Source organism: Polyodon spathula, chromosome 25 (assembly GCF_017654505.1).
Source record: "Polyodon spathula isolate WHYD16114869_AA chromosome 25, ASM1765450v1, whole genome shotgun sequence".
NCBI lineage: Eukaryota > Metazoa > Chordata > Actinopteri > Acipenseriformes > Polyodontidae > Polyodon > Polyodon spathula.
In genome coordinates this window covers 17,642,026-17,662,765 of record NC_054558.1, presented here as the reverse complement: position 1 = coordinate 17,662,765, position 20,740 = coordinate 17,642,026, and the positions used below count along the sequence as shown (strand labels likewise).

The window sequence follows — 20,740 nt, the reverse complement described above, 5'->3', positions numbered from 1 at the left end:
AGCTTGTCCTTTGCAATTCATAGAAATGGTTCTAATGTTAAAGGATTTGCTGGTTCAAAATAAAACTACTTGTATTCAGAACTACTGGTTATCCATAAGATCAGAGATGTTCATCTACATCACAACCTGAAAGACATCCATTTCAAATATTACAAGTGATGGGGGAGGGAGAACTGAAAACCAGAATGGCAAAAGAAAACCCTTTTCACATAGCATTCATGTTTAACACTGAAGAGCAAATAAATATGTGAGCCAAAAATACTAGAAAGATGCATGTGCCAATTGGAAGAGTCAACCCTGTCCCACCACCAGGGGCCACTGTTTAGGAATCAGATTTGAGCATTTCATTTTTAAATAAATCAATCAATGCTGATTAAATAAGGGTTCTCTGCTACAATAAACGGCAAGAGGTGCATTGACGCCAAAGCATTAGATCGGCACACTTTTATTGGGACAGTGATGTATGAGCCAAGAATACCTGAATGCAATTGTAATAAATTCACGGGTGACCATACAGAGCATGAATCCTCGCCCTGCTGAATAGGTCTAATTAATCTCGAAACACCATTCAACACATTTGTTGAGTCAGATATTTCCCAATGGATTTATTAATTTTTTCCAACAAGCACATTTTTTTTTTTTTTTTTTTAAAGTACACAAAAGAGGTTATTTTACTTATGTACACAAAAGCCATTAACTCATACAAACCCTTTTGCATTGTATACGTTAAACTTTTTTTTTCTTAGAAAACTTAACAAAAAGTAATTTTTTTCAGTTATATTGTTAAGAATATACCAGCCTGAAACACTGTGTATCATAATTGTACATCCACATTCTTTCAGTTAGCTAGTGGCTAAGAGGGTATTTGACACCAGTATCTCCTGGACGCCATCCCCAATCCGTAAACACTGGGACCCAAGTCCACTAATATTTGGGTCTTACGGGCTGTATTCACAAAGCATTAGTATGCCAGGGAGTGCTAATCCTTCGTGAACACTGCTTTAAAACCACTGCAAGAGCTGTTAAGAGACCAAGGCAACAAAAAGATCAACAAAGCACCACAATTTAAAGTCATAATAACTGAATAAGAAGCTCTGTAATCTCGGTACACACGTGCTAATTTAGTACACAGAATACAAACGACAATATTCGACATAAATAGACCACAAGAAGCTAGAAGGCTGAAAGTTAAGATTTTGTTATTTCATATTCTGGGTTTTTCAAGTAGTACTTGATTAAACGGGTTAGAAAAGTCTTAACCAGAAAGCTTTCCACAAAAGGGAAATGATGCATTTAGTGCACCGAGGCTGCAGCAGGCATGTGACTCTCTCCACACGCAGACCATGCCGTAGTGTGCAACAAGATAAAATCCTTGCCGTTCCTGTTCACTGTTCCTTTCATCCTGCAGCTCTTTGGTACACAACTATTACAAGCCAATGATTTTCAGTTCAGGTTATGAAAAAAAAAAGATATTCCATTAAAATAATACAAAAATACATTATATTCAAAAATCTTTGTCAAAAGAAAAAAAAAGGAACATTCACAAGTCTTTTCAGGTAGGTAGGAGGCTCTGCCAGGTTCATTCTCACATTGCACCCATTTGAGTAGTTAGTCAAAAAAGTAATGGGAGAGATGGCTTTTGTCCAATTATATTATCTTAAACTTTAAGTTGGGAATCATAAGCACTAAGCTTACCAAACCTTTCTTTGACTAACAGTGTGATCCTTGATTCTCACAAGCAGTAGGTGAAGTCTACCACCAGGTGGCACTATGTGCTAGGGGTCAGTGCCTGGCTCACTGTGTCAATGAAAAGATGGCTCTCCCCTGGCGGTACCTTGTCCGGCCCAGCCCGGTCTCACTGGGTCACTGCATGCCGAACCACTGCTCCTGGTCAGCCCACTGCGCGGCCTCGCTGTCACTGCCCTCCAGGTCCCCTTCCTCCCCGCTGCCCTCCATATCATCCACATCCTCATCTGCAGTCGCCTCCGTCGGGCTCTCCTCCTTCTCCATCTTCTGCATGCCCTCCAGAGACTTCTGGTCATTCGGGTCCAGGCTGAGAAAACACAGCAGGGCTCAGGTTTCTAACAGCACAGGGAAAAACTGGGCATAGGCAACCCGTTCAGGATCAAAGTGATCTTGTAATAGCACCTAGACCATGATAAGATTTAATCTTGAACTGACAAATGTTACTTTAGGTATGGCCGGACGGTCAGCAGTACAGCTTTAATAGTTATGACAATTTTATCATCACAATACAACACTTAAATTGCATCTTCCATTTTATAACAAGCACTCACAGATACTGAACAAATTAGCTATGCATTTGTATTTTTAATAAGAACTTTGCGTTACCAGTAACATGCCACTACAATGTTAAGGAATTTGTAGAACTTCAAAAAAGTTGTTACTGTGTTTACTGTGCACGCCAGATCAATGTGTATTTTTATAAAACCCAGAAACCTGTTTCTCAAATGTTTGAGATGGTAAAAGGAGAGTACCGACATCCAGTTGAAACCAATGTCCTGTTCTGGTTAGACTTTTTACGCAACCAATTCAGAGAAGCCGAGCCAAGAAGTACAGCATTAAATTCATGTTTTTGTCCAGCCTGCTTCTGGATACGTGAAAAAATGACCTTCCGATTAGTCGTTTGGAGTTTTGACTAACTGTGACCGGTTTTGCCGTTCTGCATCCGCACCCTGGATCCAGGGTTAAAGCAGGCGGTGGTTCTTCAGTTTGTTACCTCAGTGCGATGCTGTACTGGTCCATGGCCTCCTGATAGTCATTGACAGCCACCAGGAAATCTCCCAGCATCCTGTGCAGCACACAGTCGCTCTGGTTGCCGAGGGCGTTCCGCAGCAGAGCGATTCCCTCCTCGTATTTCTGTTCTCGGCCTGAAAAGAACAAAAAAAAAAACATGTGTGTTCACTTGAAAAGAAAGTTTACTTGCAATAATCTACATTATTGCAAAATAAAGTCCTATCTGCATTAGAGACCCACTGTACAGAAAGACCGCCTGACTATAGTGACCACTGCATTAGAGACCCACTCTATAGAAAAACCGCCTGACTATAGTAACCATTTCAATCCTGACTGCATATCATTGCAAACTGAATCTAAAGCTCCTGTCTGAAAAGATCTCTTTGCAGCCATACTCACCGAGCAGCTCGCCCTTCTTGACCACAGCTTTGATGTAGTCTGGTCTCTGTGCCAGCGCCTTGTCCAGCAGAGTCTTGGCCTTCTCCTGTGTCATGGGGTCCTCCAGACACACGGTGGCTAGGATGGTGAGCGTCTGAGCGTTCGCTCCCAGGGTCTTGTACACATTGTTTGCCATCCCCATGGCTTCACGAATACTGTTCGACGCCAGGTAACAGTCAATGAGACCTGGAGAGGCATCAGGGGACAAGCTGAACTAACAGAGCCTGTGTTATGTATACAACAGCCCGGCTAAAAATACTACAGGATTATAAATACAATGCTACCCATAAGTGTGGACACCAATTTCAATTTTATTCCCCTGGGTAACATGCAATACATCTGTTATATCAACTAATCTTGAGAGGAGTGGCAAAAGATACCCTTATGCAAGAAGCTTGTACATGCAAAGCTGCGATGAATTCAAAGAAGGTTGCACCACATTTTAATAAAGACAGACAGATGTCAGCACCTTTAACTAAACATTCTGTATTATTCATTTATATTTGAGGACTCATGGTAAAAAAATATGTATTGTAATACAAGTTAATTATGAAAGTATTTTATCTGGTTACACAGACCCCCCCCACCACCACCACCAGCAGCACCAATATTGGCCAACCTGATGTTGTAGTAGGCAAGGTAGTCCAATATTAGCCATTTACGTATATATGAACTGGTACGAATGCATTCAGCAGCTAAATGATTGACTGAAACCAATACATAGTGTGTACTACTGTACAACAACAACACTTGCCTTCATAGCAGTCCAGGCGACAGGGGGCGAGGCGCATGGCCTCTCTGAAGTGGATGATGGCCTCCTGGACGCGCACCATATTCCTCAGAGCAGCTCCCTTCAGCAGCAGGGCCTGTACACTGCTACTGTTCAGCTGGATGGCCTTGGCTCCCAGGTAGAGTGCCCGAGAGTACCGCTTACTGTAGAAGCTGTGGCACCTGCACACACACACAGAAATATATTGAAAAGCAATATTATTAAGTCTTCTCCACTGGCACATCCAACCCGTGAGGGCTTGGTTCTCCACTGGCTATTTGTCGAGCCGAGCAAAAACCAAACCGTTAAACTCCAGCCTCACAAGACATCTGAATCCTGCTGCGAGTCGAGCCGAGCCGAGCCGAGCCAGGGTTAAGGATTTTCATCAATACGTTGCATCAGTCAGTACACTCCAGAAAGAAAAACAACAAACATGGCGGGCAGCGAGTGTGATGAGAGAAAAGTACAGCCTTGGGACACTGAGGAAGTGCAGGCTCTCGTTTCTATGTGGGCAGATACTAGTGTTCAGTAAGATCTGGAGTCAAGCTTCAGAAATGAGAAAGATTATACCTGAATTTCTGACAGCAAATGGACATAAACAGCGGGTACGGTACACTTAACTCACAAAAACACCCAATTCTACCAAATTTCTCATCCTCGACCTTTACCTTATTAATATAAAGAAAGACAAAAAGCCAAAATAAAACAATTCTAAACTTACAAAAATAGGCAAGCACAATACTGTACAGCTGTACCATGCATACAACTATGGCTCTCGTAGCACTCGTTTGTGTATCTTTTGACAAACCGAGTTAATTAATAACAATAATTAATAACAACTGTCTTTCACTGTGTGTGATGTCAGTACCGCAGTTCGGCTCTGCAGTGGAAAAACAACCCAGGCTCTCCTTAAGTGCACCGTGAGGGCTCAGTATGGACCCGGCACGGCTCGTTGTACAGTGGAAAAGAGGCATTACATCTAAACCGTTTCTTTTTACTGTTTCCTAAAATGTAAGTTTCGCACACCCTGCACCGGGACACTTACCCTGAGATCACCCAGGGTTCAGCATGCTGGTCGGAGATGTTGAACAGACGTCCTCCTAGGACCTCAACATCCTCTAGATGGCCCTCTCGAGCCAGAAGGTACCCATACACGTCCATTCCTGACAAGAGGCGGAGAGGCAGACATTGTTTATCACCAGGGTCTGGGTCAGTTACTGGCTTTCAAATGCATTTACTTTTTAAAATCAATTCCCAGTTCCAAAGCCCTTTTGATCCCAGTTCAATTCGTATTAGTGCAGTATTCTGTTAAAATGGGCGTCTCATCGCAAAGGCAACAAATTACTTCAATTGAAGGCACTTAGTCGATTAAACTGGCTTCAAATGAAAGCAGTTGAACAATCCCAACAATTATGTCTCTAACATATCAATTCCAATTCCTCTGATCTTACAACGGAATTAGAAATGGAACTGAAAAACAGAAACTGTTTACTAGTGTAGCTTTGTTGCCAGAGAGAGAGAGAGAGAGAGAGAGAGAGAGACTGTCTGTCTGTGTTTAAAGTGCTCTGGTGGAATACATTCGCACAGCCTCTTTGAAAGGCTCACCTTTGATCACATAGGGGTCCAGCATCTGGGCCTGCTCAAACTTGAGGATGGAGTTCTTCGTGTCCCCAGCTCTGAAATACAGATCTGCAAGGCTAATCAGCAAATCCACGTTATCACGAAGCAGGGACTTCTTCTCCAGGGAGCTTGGAGAGAGAGTGAGGGAGGGGGTAAGGCTAAGAGGCACCTAAAACAGCACTTCATTTCAGAGAGGAATGCAAAGAAGAATGTCTGATGTATATTGCTAAGCACACTGATTCCCTCATTTCAATGCTCTGTGAAAAGCACTGGGATTTTCCGATTCTTAATGTTTTCTTTTCTATTCTTAATGTTTCTCTACTGTTTCCCTGCTAAGCTTTATAAGCACTCTCTCTAATTCCATAGCCTGCTACTTTACATACCAACAAGTTAAACTAACCAATTATATCCCTACTGGTAAAACTACCTCAGTCTACCTACCCCATGTAGGACTCCAGTTTTCTATTTTCGTGGGACAGGCTATAAGAATATGTGTGTTAGGGTTGGCTGAATTAATTTGATCTATGTATTACTATATCATATATGATATTATTACTGAGAATCTCAGGCATAACTTACTTACACCTCCAGTTAACAGTAAACAATAAAAGCCTGACATCAAGTCCCCAATTCCTAACCCTGCTTACCAGATGGTGTTGATGGCTCTCATGTTATCACCAGAATGTATGAAAGCATACGCCTTTATCCACACTGACAGCCAGTCCAGATTGGGGATGCTCTGAATCACATCCATAGCCATTGAAGCCACTTCTGCACCTTTCACAGACAGCGACAGCAGACCTACAACACGCGCTTATTGGTTAAAAGGCAATGCTTACATGCTTCCCCACAGTAACACTCAAACTATTTCTATAATGATCTAAGCAGGAATGAAGAAAGCACCTATGATGGCATCAAGAGCGAGGGGACACTGTCTGATGACTTCCTTGTAGCTGGTCACAGCCGAGCGCTCCTGTCCAGCCTTCTTGTACAGATTAGCCAGCATCATGTTAATCTGAAGAAGAAAAAAATAAATCACAAGGCTATAACAACACAGAAAGGCTAACACCACTCACAACAGAACACCAGTACACTAATCTTCTCTATGCCTTTTATATATATATATATATGCTCTGTACAATCACTTTCAGATATAGCCGAGTACCAGTGTAAAACACACTTGGATGCATTCCACTCATTCTCTTCATTATCCTCAATAATACGTAAACAAGTGCATGTTATACTCTGAACACGACAGTATACAGTGAAATTGCTTCAACTATTTAATGAGTTACCTTTCTGCAAAGTTAGTGCTTAGTGCCTCTGAAACAGGCAAATTATTTTTACTTGAAAATTCAACTGTCCAGTTTTTTTATATGCTACCGTATCCTGGAAAACCACTTTAAAATTAGTGCCAGGTAAATTGGTCCTTGTATTAATGTAGCTGGCGTGATCATACATATCAGAATATGAAGCACTTTGGAGCGTACGTGAGTTTGGAAAATGGCAGGGAGGGAAGGGGAAGGCAGTGTAAATGTGATTTACACAGAAAAAAAAAAAAGGAACAAGGGTATTGAATAAACTCTGAGAACCACGAAATACTTCCGTGCAAGTAAACAGGTGCAGCTAACCTTGGGAGTCCTCTGTCTGGTCGGAATCCCTTCCAGCACTGCGATGGCATCTTTATCCAGCTTCAGAATGGTGTAGCACTCAGCTATTTTATACCTCAATTCAATCTCAGACGGCAGGCTCTGGAAGAAACAAGGCAATAGCATTTTGCTTAAGGAGGTGTACAGTACAAAAAATAAGTAACCAAGGTGTATTTTAATAGCCTATTAAAAGAACTCTAAGAACATAAATCGAGACTATATAATAACTGATTTTGAAGCAAGTGCAAAGTTACTATTTCAAGTTGTTTCTTGTTAGGATACAATTGTTTAATTGCTTTAAGTAAAACAAATTGGGGGGGGGGTACTTTGCACTTGTTTTAATCAGGAGGACCCTTAATTATGAACTTTGTTTATAATTTGTTATACTGTCCTTTTGAAACCACTTCAAAAGGACTGAGAACAAATGGGGATAATAGGTTGATGTTATCAGTTCATCAATAAACTTGCAAAATAAGCATTGAAACACAGAGTGTTGAAACAACAAGTATATTTTGCTGTGAAATATACTACAAGGTATTGCATTGATAATCATAGTGTACATTAATGGAATGTCTTAAATATACAGTCTACTGTATTAACATTTTGTAACAATTAAAAACAGTAGAAATCTGTAATACACATTGCAGTGTTGTGTGTGCTATATTGTGCTATGGAACTTTATGTTAGGAAACCTTATCTCAGGCTTTTCAAACCCAGTGATACCAACTGGGGCAGAAATCAGGTGTGTGACTAACATGACATTAACGAGAATGTGACAATAACCAAAATGATCTCATCAGGAGCTATCCTCATTGACACCCATTATATTCTGACTAGAACATTTCAATCGGATGATAACATGGATGGAAAGAAGACATTTATTGCATAGCAATTTTACCCGTTCCAGGTTTTACTACAAACTTGATTAGCCCCAGTGTATAGGTAACAAGCTCAGGCGTGTCTTATTTAACATAGCAAAGGATCAACCTGCTATGCATTGGGAGTCTTATTTCTATCCCTGTGATAAGCTGATGGTGACTGTGAAATGACACACAACTGCTCCTTTGTGCACAGGTTTCTAATTAAACTGAGGTCATGCCACACTACAAGGGCTCTATGAGCACACCATCACACTTGAGCACTGTAACACTGGGCAGTGGAAACACAGCTTGTCAGGGTTGAGAACCACAGCTCTCAAGCATTCACTTGGCTGATCTGTCTACCTGGGCCTGTGGGGAAGATGTAGTGCTCCCAGGGAATGGCCTCACTTTAGAGATCTTGCTTAGGGTCTTCTTCTGCTGCAACGCCATAGTGTACTTGCATGCCGCGTTCCGGTACTCCTTATCATGAAAGAGAGCATCAGCATGGTACACCAGCAGCTGATACTTCTGGGAAGGCGAAAATAACTCCCTGGAAACAAACAAATTGCACACACAATTAAATACATACTTCATTCTCAAGAGGTACAAACTAGGTTGTAAAACCTGATATAGCGCGTTGCTAAATCACTTCAAAAGCGCTAACCAAAAATGTCCATGAAGTCTTCCTAGTCAGTGCTAGCGTTGTTTGCAAGACAAAGCGAACATTCACCCCAAGAGAACCAATAGAGAGAACCACTGCCTCTAGCAATCGGGGAAAACTAAATGTTTGGATACAAAACGAAATACGTACGTGCTGTTGGTGCTCATGGTCAGGAGCAGGCTGCTCAATAATCTGACGTTGGAGTGGAGGCCAGACACTGCCATTTCCCGCAGGTGGTCTACCACGTTCATTATATGTGGCTGCTGTTATTAACGGACAACAACAAAAAAGCTAAAACCTTGGCTGTGAGGTGAACAGTGGACAGGACTCTCTCACTCACTCGATCAAAACAAACACAACACACACCGGCTGCAGCTTTGTATCAAAAAATGGCGCCTCGGGGACCTTATGAGGCCTTACGTGTGTCGCTTTTCTGCCTGTCTTAACTATTTTGCACAACAAATCTGAACTCGGATACAGAACTAGTTTTAAGGGAAAAAAAAACTAGTTTTTTCATTATAAAAAAATAGTTATTTTTGCTAACTATAAATGACCATATCATGATTCACGTATATATATATATATATATATATATATATATATATATATATATATATATATATATATATATACACATATACTGGTAGAGGTTAATGCCATGCACTTGTACTGTACTGGGTATACACAGAAATTACACGTGCAGTACTTTAATTTATGATAAACGTTAAGGGTTTTATAACGTTATCTTGACCGGTGTTTTTTAACCAGGACTAGGTCGGGCGACCCCGAGTCTCCAGCTCCTACGCGCATGCGGTGTAGGGCTGTTAAATCAGCCCAGGCGCTCTGATTGTGTCAGCCAGCCAGCAGCAGCGAGATACTTGAAGGTGCTCGGCAGACTTCATTTCATTTACTTTATTGATCTATATTGTTTTTTTTATAGTTTTCATAACCATCTATAAGCCCATAAACTATGACTGAACAGTCAGTGCTACTCTTGAGGAAACAGCTGGCAGGTAAACATTTGCTTTAAAAAAAAAAAAAGGTCAAAACTAGTCCTGGTTGGTTTGTTTACAAAGCATTATTTAGGTTCTTAAAAAAATACTTCCATGTATAACGTTTTCTGAAGAAAGTTTCCTTCGCTGTGTATTTGTTATTGGGGAATGTTTAATTACATTTTTTTTTTTTTTTTTAACAAAACAGTGAGTGTGACATAGCATGTTTAATTTCACGTGTAATTTGATTTAAATTGCGGCGCGACGTTATTTGTATGTAATACCCTTTAAATACAAGTTTTAAAACGAACAACAGCAAGTCTTTACTTGCACGATAACTTGTTCTTTTAATATTATCACGCAGTCAGAAACGAAGTCTTTAAAAGTGGTTCAAACCAAAGACTGTGTTTCTTCTGGTCGTCTCAATTATGAGACCATCAAGGGGCATTCGATTGAACAATCATTAATACTTTTTATATTTAATTTCGCATTACTGACCTGTTCGTGTTATACTTGATCATTTCTGAAATAATAATAATATTAAAGCATGCATATTTATTTTATAAATAACGCAGATTTTTTTTTTTTTTTCTGAGACTAGCCATTAAATAGCCACCCAAATGTGACAGCATTTGAAAAAAAGGAATAATGAGTTGCTTTTGCAAAATATATTGTTAGTTCTGAGTCGATGGCTGATGACTTTGTTTTAATACCACGAAATGTGGTGCATTAAAAAAAAAAAAAAAAACACCCGATCTTCTTGCTCTGAACTTTGCCCTTACCCGGCATGCACCGTTTATTGTTCTCTTGTATCTGGGGGAAACTGAAGATAACGTACCTGTATTCCATCACCTGCTGTTTTTCATCCTAATGTAATGGAAATAGTGGTCAAGTGTGTGTATTTCATATAACCTCGCATTTTATATGAAATGGCTCCTGTTTTAATGCTTTCTGATTCATAGCCTATTTTAACGACAGGCAGTGTGTTTATCGGCTGGCCTGCCCAACTTCGTGCTTCACTTGATGGTAGTATAATAGTAGGTACTGGGTACTGTACATCTCTCTATTTGAAAAATGGTTTTGCTAACTATTTGCTAGTGTTTCCTCCATTTGTGCTTGATTATGCATAACATCACAAGTGATGGAGAAAGGGTACCAGTATAGGGAAGGTGTCTGTCCTGCTCATGCAAAAGAGCTGTAGCGTATGCCTCGTGAGGAGATGGTGTCTGAAAGTGATTAAATTTGCCATTTTGATGGCCTTGAATCACTTATTTTTGTTCATATTGTGATAACCTAGACAAATGTTTGATTTATTTAAAATTGCTTTAAATAAATCCCCTCCCCCGTCCACTTGAGCTGTATTTACCCGATTTCAGTGTAAACTAGTCATGTATTCTCGTATCTACAGCCATTGCCTTATGCTGTGCCTCTGGCACATGGCAGAGGGCATGACCTATTTCCAAGGAAATTAATAGAAACCAAGTTTGTATCTAACTTAGAATGCAATGTATTTATAATGGTGCATCGTTCTCATTTCTCATCAAGCTGCACAAGAGATGAACTAGTCCTTCTGCAGATTTAATGGACTGGCAGCGATTTATGTATTTCAGTGACTGCTGGCTTTGTCACATAGTAGCAATCCTACCTTCTGTCATTGCAGAACTCAACAAGAACCCAGTGGAAGGGTTTTCTGCTGGGCTGATAGATGACGATGACATCTATAAATGGGAGGTCGTCATTATTGGACCACAAGACACGCTGTTGTAAGTGCACAGGTTTTAAGATACAGCTGTGTGTTCGTTTGTATTGCCAACCATGTTAAAGCTTTGTTGGCTGCTTATTAAGATGTGTCTAGTTTAGATGCTTAAGTGGCATCATTGTGATCTCTGTTTTTTTCTATTGCTGGGATTGCATATTGGCAAAAAGTTATAACCAGTTGCTTGCTTGGCAGCATTGTGAAACTCGCAAACATGTTAAAACCAGCTTCGCGCTGGTGAAGTGGGGATTTTTATTTAGAAAATATGGCAGGAAAGGGTTTATAGGAAAAGAGAAGAATTAAACAAGAAATCTTGCCAAAAAGGTAGTATTTGACAGTGACAACTTTACCGGGTGAAATTGACTATATTGATATAGACACTAAAAGCGACATTTTTTTTAAGCAACTTCTAAGTATGATTCAACTTCCCTTGTTTTGTTTGTATTTTATTTTAGTGAAGGCGGATTTTTCAAGGCTTACCTGACCTTTCCCTATGACTACCCTTTACGGCCGCCTAAGATGAAGTTCATCACTGAACTCTGGCATCCGAACGGTAAGAATCTGCATCTGCAGCGCTGAACCTCCTGGAAGACATTCAACAGAATAGTTACATCTTTGGATAATAGTAACATTCAACACTTGAGAGAACTAATCTACAAGAATATCTACTTCTTTTTCACATTGACACGCATAACTATTCTTTACTTCTCAGTCTTGTAGCAGAGTAAGGCAATTATATGTGAAACGCATACGAAGAAACCATAATGGAATTGGCAGAGATTGTGAATCTGGCCAAGGTTTGCAGATCAGTTCACAGATGTGTTCAAAAACGTACCTCTGTCTAGTGGCCTGCTTGTAATTTCCCTTGTGTGTTCCCCAGTTGCTAAAAATGGTGATGTCTGCATCTCAATCTTACATGAGCCCGGCGAGGACAAGTTTGGGTATGAGAAGCCAGAAGAGCGCTGGCTGCCCATCCACACCGTGGAGACCATCATGATCAGTGTGATCTCCATGCTGGCCGACCCCAACAGTGACTCGCCCGCCAACGTCGACGCAGGCGTGAGTGAAGCAGCGTTGAGTTTAACAATTAACTAACATGCGCACATGCACACTCGCACACACACAGTGCTCTATCAACGGATGAGTGTTATTGCATTTCTACAGCTAGTGAACATAAATAACGAACATAATTTAGATCTTTTATTTAATCTCATGTAATCAAAGAAACTACAATATGTCATATTGCAAAGTCTACCGGAAGCTATATGGTAGTCCAATATTTCATGTTAGATTTAAAAAAAACTTTCGTTAAGTATATGGAAAACTTCAAAGCAGTGTGTTCAATATGTTAAAGTAACATTATTCAGCAGGTTTCCCATTCGACATTATGAAACAAAATGAGTTAATTCTATAGGGTGATGCAAAACTTTTGGCCAGAGTGTAGGTATTTCTGTATTCAAGGAGAAAGCAACTGAACGACCTGTGCATCCAATCTCTGAAACTCTGTTCTTTGTCATGTCAAGCTGCTAAGAAGTAAATAATCATCATCTAAGTCTCGGTCACACTGAAAATCTATTCCTTTGATCTTGCCTTCGCCTAGCTGTAATCTCTGTTAGTCTTTTGTTATGGCTTTATTTGATGTTTTGTTTAACTTGTCATATTTTCATCTGTTTTATAATTGGGTTGTTTTGCCAGGAAAGGCTCTGTAGAAAAATAATCATCTTTTGTCCTTGACAGTGTTCTGCTGTGACATTATATTTAAAACAAAGCTTGAAGGTTTGTCAGCTTTTAAAAAGAGCACATAACAGTGGATTTGTTCTTCTTTACTTCATTAAATATTCCTGCTTCTTTCTGAACGTCCGCAACATCTGAAGTAAACACTTTGCGTATTTCTGTAGAGAACAATTCTCTGCGTTTTGTGTTTTTTATTGTAAAGGTGCTGTCACTTCAGAGCGACGCATCCCATATTGAAATTCGCTTTGCTGTTGCAGAAAGAGTGGCGGGAGGACCCGAATGGCGAATTCAAGAGGAAGGTGGCGAGGTGCGTACGGAAAAGTCAGGAAATGGCCTTTGACTAGTCTTCAGCTCTCGCCTCTAGAATCTAGGGGGTAAGTGAATGTCAAAATAAACACGAGTGAAAGATTTATTTATAACAACAGTTAACTGGAGACAGTCGGTTTGCAATATTACCGAATTGCTTCCTTTTTTTAAAAGGACTAATCCAAGTGTGTAAACAATGAATTAACCCTGTATTTTAAGACCCAGAAGATATGGAATTGTAGTAGTCTTAATAGTCTAAAACATTCATTTAAATTAAGTTGCAACAAATGGGGTAATTTCATTAAGTGCTCTTGCAGGACTGCTTTTGATTAATAAATTAAAATCTGATTTAATTGATCTTAATGACAAGGAGAATCTGGGGCCAATGGGATACCTTTAAATCATTAGAAACATTATTAGTTTTTCTCCTGTTACAGGTTTGTAAGAAGGACTGAATGAAGTACTTTGCTCTTCCACTGAGGCTGGGTTATGTATTTTACACCCTGTTTTTGCTGATCATCAGGAATGTGCTGCAGCCACTTGAAAGGCTTGTGCTCCTGAAGATACCTAATACAAAAAAATACAAATTTGAAAAAGTTAAATAACTTTAGTTTACTACCTGGAATTGTACATTTATTTATTTTGAATATTCTAACCAATGTAAGATATGTCACTACTGTAAATGACTTGCTTTTATAAATGCTGCAGATTGTTTCTACTTCACGCCAGGTTTCTTATGCAATTTGAGGTTTCTTTTTTAGTTTTCTTTCCAGCGAGACAGATTAAGGGACACCTGTATTTTTCCACCCTAGTACATGATCCAGTCAAGTCCTGATCCAGTTCTAGTTATCGTTCTGCTGCCAGTTTAAAACACATGCAATTGCTTGTGCCTTTCACCCCTGTTGACAGTGATATGGCAGGTGTTTCTGTATTTTAAAATGTGGAAGTGTTGCTTTTGAAGAATGTATTCGGTCCAATCCCTGATAATGTCGTAGAAAGGTATTGTTAATATCATTGATAACAGCATGTGTATTGTATACCACTCTGTTAGTATAGTTAGGGCTTTCAGTGTTTTACACTGACTTTGCTACTCCTTTTTAAAAATGCAATTGATCCCTATTAAGCCATTCATGTATTTCCATCACAACTAAGAAACATGTTAATAGTAAAAATGATTTCATTTACAGGTTGTTTTCTATGAAGTCTTTTTCATGTCAAAGCAGAAGTGACTCATCTGTATTAATGTAAATGCAGTTAGTTACACCCAGTATCAAATACTACTTTGCATTATAGCAATAATGAAGATTAGTCGCTTATTAACATGTTGTGTTTATATGTTCTGCTTTGCTGAGATGATTTTTAAAAGCCCATTTCGTTTCACAGAAAAATGTAAATTAAATCAATTTTTCTATGCACATGTTTTTCAGTTGTGATTGAGCTGCACCAGTGGCTTAACAGGTATCAATTTAATTCTTCAAAGTATAAAAAGGTCAGTGTAAAACACAGTCAGGAGCCCTAATTATAGTGTAATATATCACATAGTCCTCTGTTGACTTTGGCTGACAGAAAAGTTTTTTTTTGTCATGGACAAGGGGTGACTGTGACTAAGTGGTTTCAGTGTCTTTCTTTCATAGAATATTCACATATCAAATGTTATCAAGCAATAGTCCCATAACCCCTACACACCCTTTATTTTGTCAGTTTGTTCTAGATGTTTTTTTTTTTATGCAAATAATTTAATGTTAGGTCAATTTTATTGTGTTAAATTGTTACCCCAGTTCCTTTACCTTGTTAAGTTTTTGTTTGGTTTGTTTCTCTCTGTAAATTATTTAATCTGAGCCCAATAAAAATGTAAAACATTTAATAATGCTGTCTGGACTGAATTCAGTTCAATTCATTTGTTTTATTCATGTATATGGGCACAGAGTTAAACCTGTGTTAAATGTATCGCCTTTCCTAAATCACAAATCCACTGTGCTTCTCCACACTTGCTGTTTGATTGTGATGTACAGCCTGTTTAAACACACTGACTGACTCAGTGGTGTCCCAGATACTTCCTCCCTGTTGAGAGTGATATTCATTTGACATCAGTTTTGTATTCATGCATGGCCCTGAATCCTTCCATGCGGTGTGGGTGTATTACAGATTTCACTTAAGCACCCCACCATTTATTTTTATGAACTGTGTTTGCAAACAATTGCATTTAGAGGTGCCATTTCCCCTCTTGCACTTCAACTTTTCTAATTCATTTATTCACAAACATGCCTGACTATTTCCTTGTTTTAGAAGGACTGGAACTGTGTAAATGAAATGTATTATTGAAATTACATTTTAGTACAACATGCAAATAAATAATGTTATACATGACTTTAAAAGCAGGATTGTAGTTTAACAAATTTGAAGGAACCATTCAGAAGCAGCGAAACATGGCTTTGTAATGTAGCAGGAAATAGTAATGAGCGCATTTAAAATGGAATCTAAATAATCACACTGGAATCCAAGGATACTAATGAAAAGATGATTTGCCTTTACTGCTGTAAAACATCTAAATACATAAGATTACAAACTGTTCTTTATTAAGCACCAGCTTAACATTGTACTGCATACAAGTATCAAAAATGCCTGTCATTGTCTGACCTCATTTTTTACCCCCAGAATAAAAGGCATGGCAGTTTCATTATATCCATACACTTTAAAAACCACCATGGCAAAACAAATGCACAAAAACAGTTACATCCAGCTGCAAAGCAGTTTGTTCTCTCTTTAGTTTCTCATTGTGTTTTATTGGCCAGGCGCAGACAGGCTCTTGTTCATGAACTGCCTCTTCACAAAGCAGATCCACCACTGCAAAGAAAAGACAAATGATAAGGATGGGAAGGCGTGCTGTTCAGATCTAGGCTTGGATACTTGCAAACTTCAATCTTCTCTGCTATGCTTCTAGTTGCCAGTTCTGTTGTGTTTTAATAATAAACTAATATCACATTGAGTATCTGTCCTATAACACATTAAAGTACTTCTATTGGTCTTTAATTCATTAGGAGATTATTGTACGATACAACTGAAAAGTCAACTCCACCTCATAGGTTGTTATCTAACTGAAAAACTATTTGGAAAAGGAAAAAAAAAAAGTATATAGTTGCAGTAAATTAATTTAGTAGCAATTTGTACATACACCAATTGCTTATTACATACATCACATTATATAATAAAGATGCATGCTATTATTAAATGCAGTGTCTCACCTTGCTGGGTTTATCAGTCTGAGGATCAAACACTTTCTCACACAGCCTCAAGCCCGTCTCCTGTCTTATCTGCTGCAAATAGGTCCTCATGGTTTCTGCAGGTACATTTAAAGACAATATTGCTTTGTGATTATATATATAAATAAAATCTGTGCAACTTAGTTCCCTATTTTACAGGTAAACATGATCTGTACATCTGTGTCAAATTAATCATTAGATAAGAGATTTATGGCTAAAGAATCTGGATTTTAACCCTTTTTACTTCATCACTTTTTGTATGATTGTGTGTTTGTTATTTCTAGATAGCGTACAACATGGGTTAAGGGTTCTGTTATCAGAAAGAAATAAATACACTGTACAAATAACAATGTCTCAATAAAACTGTACATGATCTGCTGGGGAAAGGGGAACTGCTGTTTGGTTTGTATCATTTCATCCTGCCTTCACAACCACACCTTGCACAGTGTACAACCTGGAGACTGAATAGAGGGACCACAAGGCTGTCTTTTCAATTCATCTGAAACAGCTGTAGATCCAAGTATCATTAACATCATTACATGATGACCCTCCATGAGTTTACCAATTGTTCTGGGTGAAATACACTAGAGACAGAGCTAAGTATTTGATTTCCATAAGCTTGGTAATCAAGAGGCCCTACTTCAATGACCTAAATGGTCGTGTTACTAAGTCCCGTCACAGACCAGATCAATTGAACAGATCAATTGACGTCCACAAGTGGAACTGGAAAAGGGGAGCCACAATCACAGCACACTGTAAAAAAGTTCCATTACGAGGGAGTGTTTAGATTAGCTGTGGAGCATGTACACCAGAGGAAAGACCTGGACCCCTCTCACCTTCCTCCTGCTTGTTGGTGGGCTTGGCGTACATGCCGTTCAGAGGGAACCCTGGCTCCCCAGGCATTGGGAAGTTGGTAATCCCCAGAGTGTACATCTCCTTCTCTCCCTGGCTTCGGGAGTTGCACTGAAAACAATGGGAAGTCCACACACTTCATACCACAGATTTGTATAGCTATTGAACTTTTCAACTTGCTGCAGCTACTCACTGCTATTATCTACTAGGCTGTGGGGGATTATTGATCTTTGAGACAGAATCATAGATGTTGTTAAAATAAAGTTCAACGTCAGCGACTAACTTGTGTTCAGTTGTTAACCTCCTATTGTCTATTAAATATTATAAAGTGGCATTTGCTACAGTATACTTAGTGATTGATAATCCTGTACTTTTATGATACTCACTACTTCCTTATTTGCATAACTTTTTATGGCCACTGGTCACTAATCATCAATTCACAACCTCCCTGCAAACTGAAAATCTGCATTCAGAAAGTCATATTGCAATATGAGGGCCTTTCCACAGCATTTCTTACCTTCTGAAGTTTCTTTAGACATTCAGAAATGTACAGAGTTACATAAATCAAAGTCCTGTCTGCTTCATTCTGTAATGAGAACAACCATTTTAGTCAGAACAGGGTAAAGAGTGGTAAAGGCGAGGCTTGTCAGCAATTTAATTCTGCAAGTCTTATTTGTTGGTAGGGAAATAGAATAACTGAAGATCATCTTAAATGTGTGGTTTTTGTGACTTATAAAGATATATTGAGATGAAGCTTCAGCAGCACAATAAAACTGTGAGGCTGTAGAAAGGACAGACCACAATAGGCTCAGGCATGCTTCTCCTACACACAGTAGGAGCCCTGGAGCCAAACACCAGGGCTTGGTGTAGCGGTTTGCTGAGCTGCACAGCACACAACATGCATTTTTACTACCGAAACCTACTGTTTTATTTTTAAAATATTTATGAATATACAGTTTGATGTCCATGAAGCTATTCAGTCTAGGACACTTTTGTGCATGTGAAACTATTACTTTTAATATTAGATTGTCTATGCCCATTGAATAACACTAATGAGGCGTTACTACATGGTCACGATATTGATAAAGGGTGAAAACAGCTCACAGGTTTAGAGAACAGGGCCCATCACTTTGTATTTTCTTACCTTGATTTCATAATTTTTGAAGAAGACATTGGCTTTAAAATAGTAGATGGCTTCATCGAGGATGTCTGTATCTTTGGCTAAAGAAGAAGGAGGGAATGCAAACACAATGAGGTCAGAAACAAGCAAGAGTCTAAAAGTAAGCCAGTAGCTTTGTTTTACATTTGCGCGAGTCATTTTCACCCTGAAAATAACTGCAAGCAAAAGCAATAGCCTAGATGGGGCAAAGGCTAGTTTAATACATTCAGTACTTGGACCTTTTCATCTCTGGAGGCCTGGGTTCAGTTTAATTCAGAGATGGAAATAAGACTCATATTTCAGAGCAGTTTCACCCATTCCTGGTTTTACTACAAGCTTGATTCCCTGCAGAGTACTGGAACAAGCTCAAGACTATTCTATTAAACTCATAGTAAAAACAGGTATGGATCAAACTGCTATGAATTGGGTGTCTTGAAATTCTTAATGTATCCTAGCCTACAAAATGTACAGCTTACACAGATTGCTATCTAAATTTTGCTTTGTTTAGGATTAGTAAAAACAGTACAAAGTCTGGGGAAGCTAAACTTACTTTCTCTGGGAGCTGGCCCTTTGAATTGTGTTCGGAGGGGCAGCAGAGCCATGTTACCAATGAATTTGGTATTAGGGTCCATGAGAGAGGAGTGGTAAGCCTGCCAAAAAGGGAACAGTTACATGACCAAAGAGGACCTGAAACGGTCTACGTTTAACAAGAAGTGCTTTTAAAACAAACGTAGAAATAAGGCGTTAGACAGTGCTTTATATTATTACACATTTGTATTTAAACTTATAACATCAAAGCTTAAAAAAACAGCATGTCACGAAATATAAAATACTACTGCACTATGCATAGTGCAACTTTTAAACGTCTAATATTAAATAACAAGCACGCACAAGAAAATTAAAAAGGTACTTCTTTCTCTGTCTGTACGCAAAGTCCAGCTAGTGTGTTGTACACGGTACGGAGCATATTGTTATGGGTGTTGTATACCGTTTAGGCTTGCAGGACTCTTACCCAGGACACTATAATCGTATTAATTAAATGAGGAAAAAACAAAGTGTATTTAATTTGATCAGGCCGTGGAATTTACTTCCTGTTGTATTCATGCCTGCTCCGCCATTTACATAATTAAATTATGAATTTCAATAAAAACGAAATCTGTACACCCAAGAGCAACAGACAAAACGAGCGCTTATATTAAACAAAACTCACCGGCATGTTGAGTCTATTTTATTCAAGTGAAATCTAAAAAGAAAGAAATTGTGTCAGACTGTCCCTGTGCAAGCACAATACTTCCGCTGTCCCACCCTGAACGGCGCTTCAGGAAATGAGAAAACACTTCCACCTTAATACCTGTGATGAAGCTACTATGCCGCAAGGTGGCGCCAACATTTAGGTTAAAATCGCGTAGCTATAACTAATCAAGCGCCCAATCGAACAAGACCAATCTAAAGTTACAGTAACAAAATCAGTACTTCTTCAACGAGTGACATGACAGGACGAAATCAGCACCGTCAATGGCTACTGTGTATTTTATTCAGCTTTCTACCGGAATGGTCTTCATCTTTTAGCAGATTACATAGGTTGGCTGCTATTGCAGCTAGCGTTTTTCATTTTTCTTAAATACTTTTAATGCATACTGAAATGCATTATATTTGTCAGTGACTTTCATAAAGCCTTACAAATACGTTGAAAATAACATGACTTTTTTTTTTTTTTTTTTTTTTTTTTGTAACTGTATTTTAATAGTAAGTAGAATGGTGTGCAAAGTTTGTACTTGCTTCTAAAACCAGGCCCTCACACAAAACACTCACTCAAACTAACACCACCCCCCCCCCCCCCCCACACACACACACACACACACACACACACACACACACACACACACACACACACACACACACACACACACAGTTCCTCTCTCACCAA

The 20,740-nt window shown here is 39.1% G+C and overlaps 3 protein-coding genes across 4 annotated transcripts; 1 reads left to right on the top strand and 2 right to left on the bottom strand.

Moving 5' to 3' along the window:
- Positions 1–59: 59 nt before the first annotated feature.
- LOC121300219 (anaphase-promoting complex subunit 7-like) lies at positions 60–9,145 on the bottom strand. The gene is made up of 11 exons (XM_041228715.1): positions 8,905–9,145; positions 8,457–8,643; positions 7,216–7,335; positions 6,488–6,599; positions 6,232–6,385; positions 5,570–5,712; positions 5,010–5,127; positions 3,950–4,146; positions 3,157–3,381; positions 2,741–2,891; positions 60–2,053 (listed from the first exon to the last, which is right to left on the bottom strand). Exons 1-11 carry the CDS (start codon positions 9,003–9,005, stop codon positions 1,864–1,866), a joined length of 1,698 nt encoding a protein of 565 aa, XP_041084649.1. The 5' UTR covers positions 9,006–9,145; the 3' UTR covers positions 60–1,863.
- Positions 9,146–9,570: 425 nt separating this feature from the next.
- LOC121300049 (ubiquitin-conjugating enzyme E2 G1-like) lies at positions 9,571–15,945 on the top strand. Of its 2 annotated transcripts, none has more exons than XM_041228404.1 (6): positions 9,571–9,767; positions 11,407–11,509; positions 11,958–12,055; positions 12,383–12,561; positions 13,439–13,610; positions 13,980–15,945. In XM_041228404.1, the coding sequence occupies exons 1-5, from the start codon at positions 9,725–9,727 to the stop codon at positions 13,574–13,576; spliced, it is 561 nt and encodes a 186-aa protein (XP_041084338.1). In that variant the 5' UTR covers positions 9,571–9,724; the 3' UTR covers positions 13,577–13,610; positions 13,980–15,945. The 2 variants fall into 2 exon arrangements, with proteins under 2 accessions (XP_041084338.1, XP_041084339.1); XM_041228405.1 differs by having other exon boundaries at positions 9,574–9,767; positions 13,494–13,610.
- A 101-nt stretch (positions 15,946–16,046) lies between these two features.
- Positions 16,047–20,149, bottom strand: LOC121300050 (actin-related protein 2/3 complex subunit 3). The gene is made up of 7 exons (XM_041228407.1): positions 20,024–20,149; positions 19,364–19,463; positions 18,799–18,875; positions 18,172–18,240; positions 17,639–17,765; positions 16,785–16,879; positions 16,047–16,386 (listed from the first exon to the last, which is right to left on the bottom strand). Exons 1-7 carry the CDS (start codon positions 20,027–20,029, stop codon positions 16,324–16,326), a joined length of 537 nt encoding a protein of 178 aa, XP_041084341.1. The 5' UTR covers positions 20,030–20,149; the 3' UTR covers positions 16,047–16,323.
- Between the last annotated feature and the right edge of the window lie 591 nt (positions 20,150–20,740).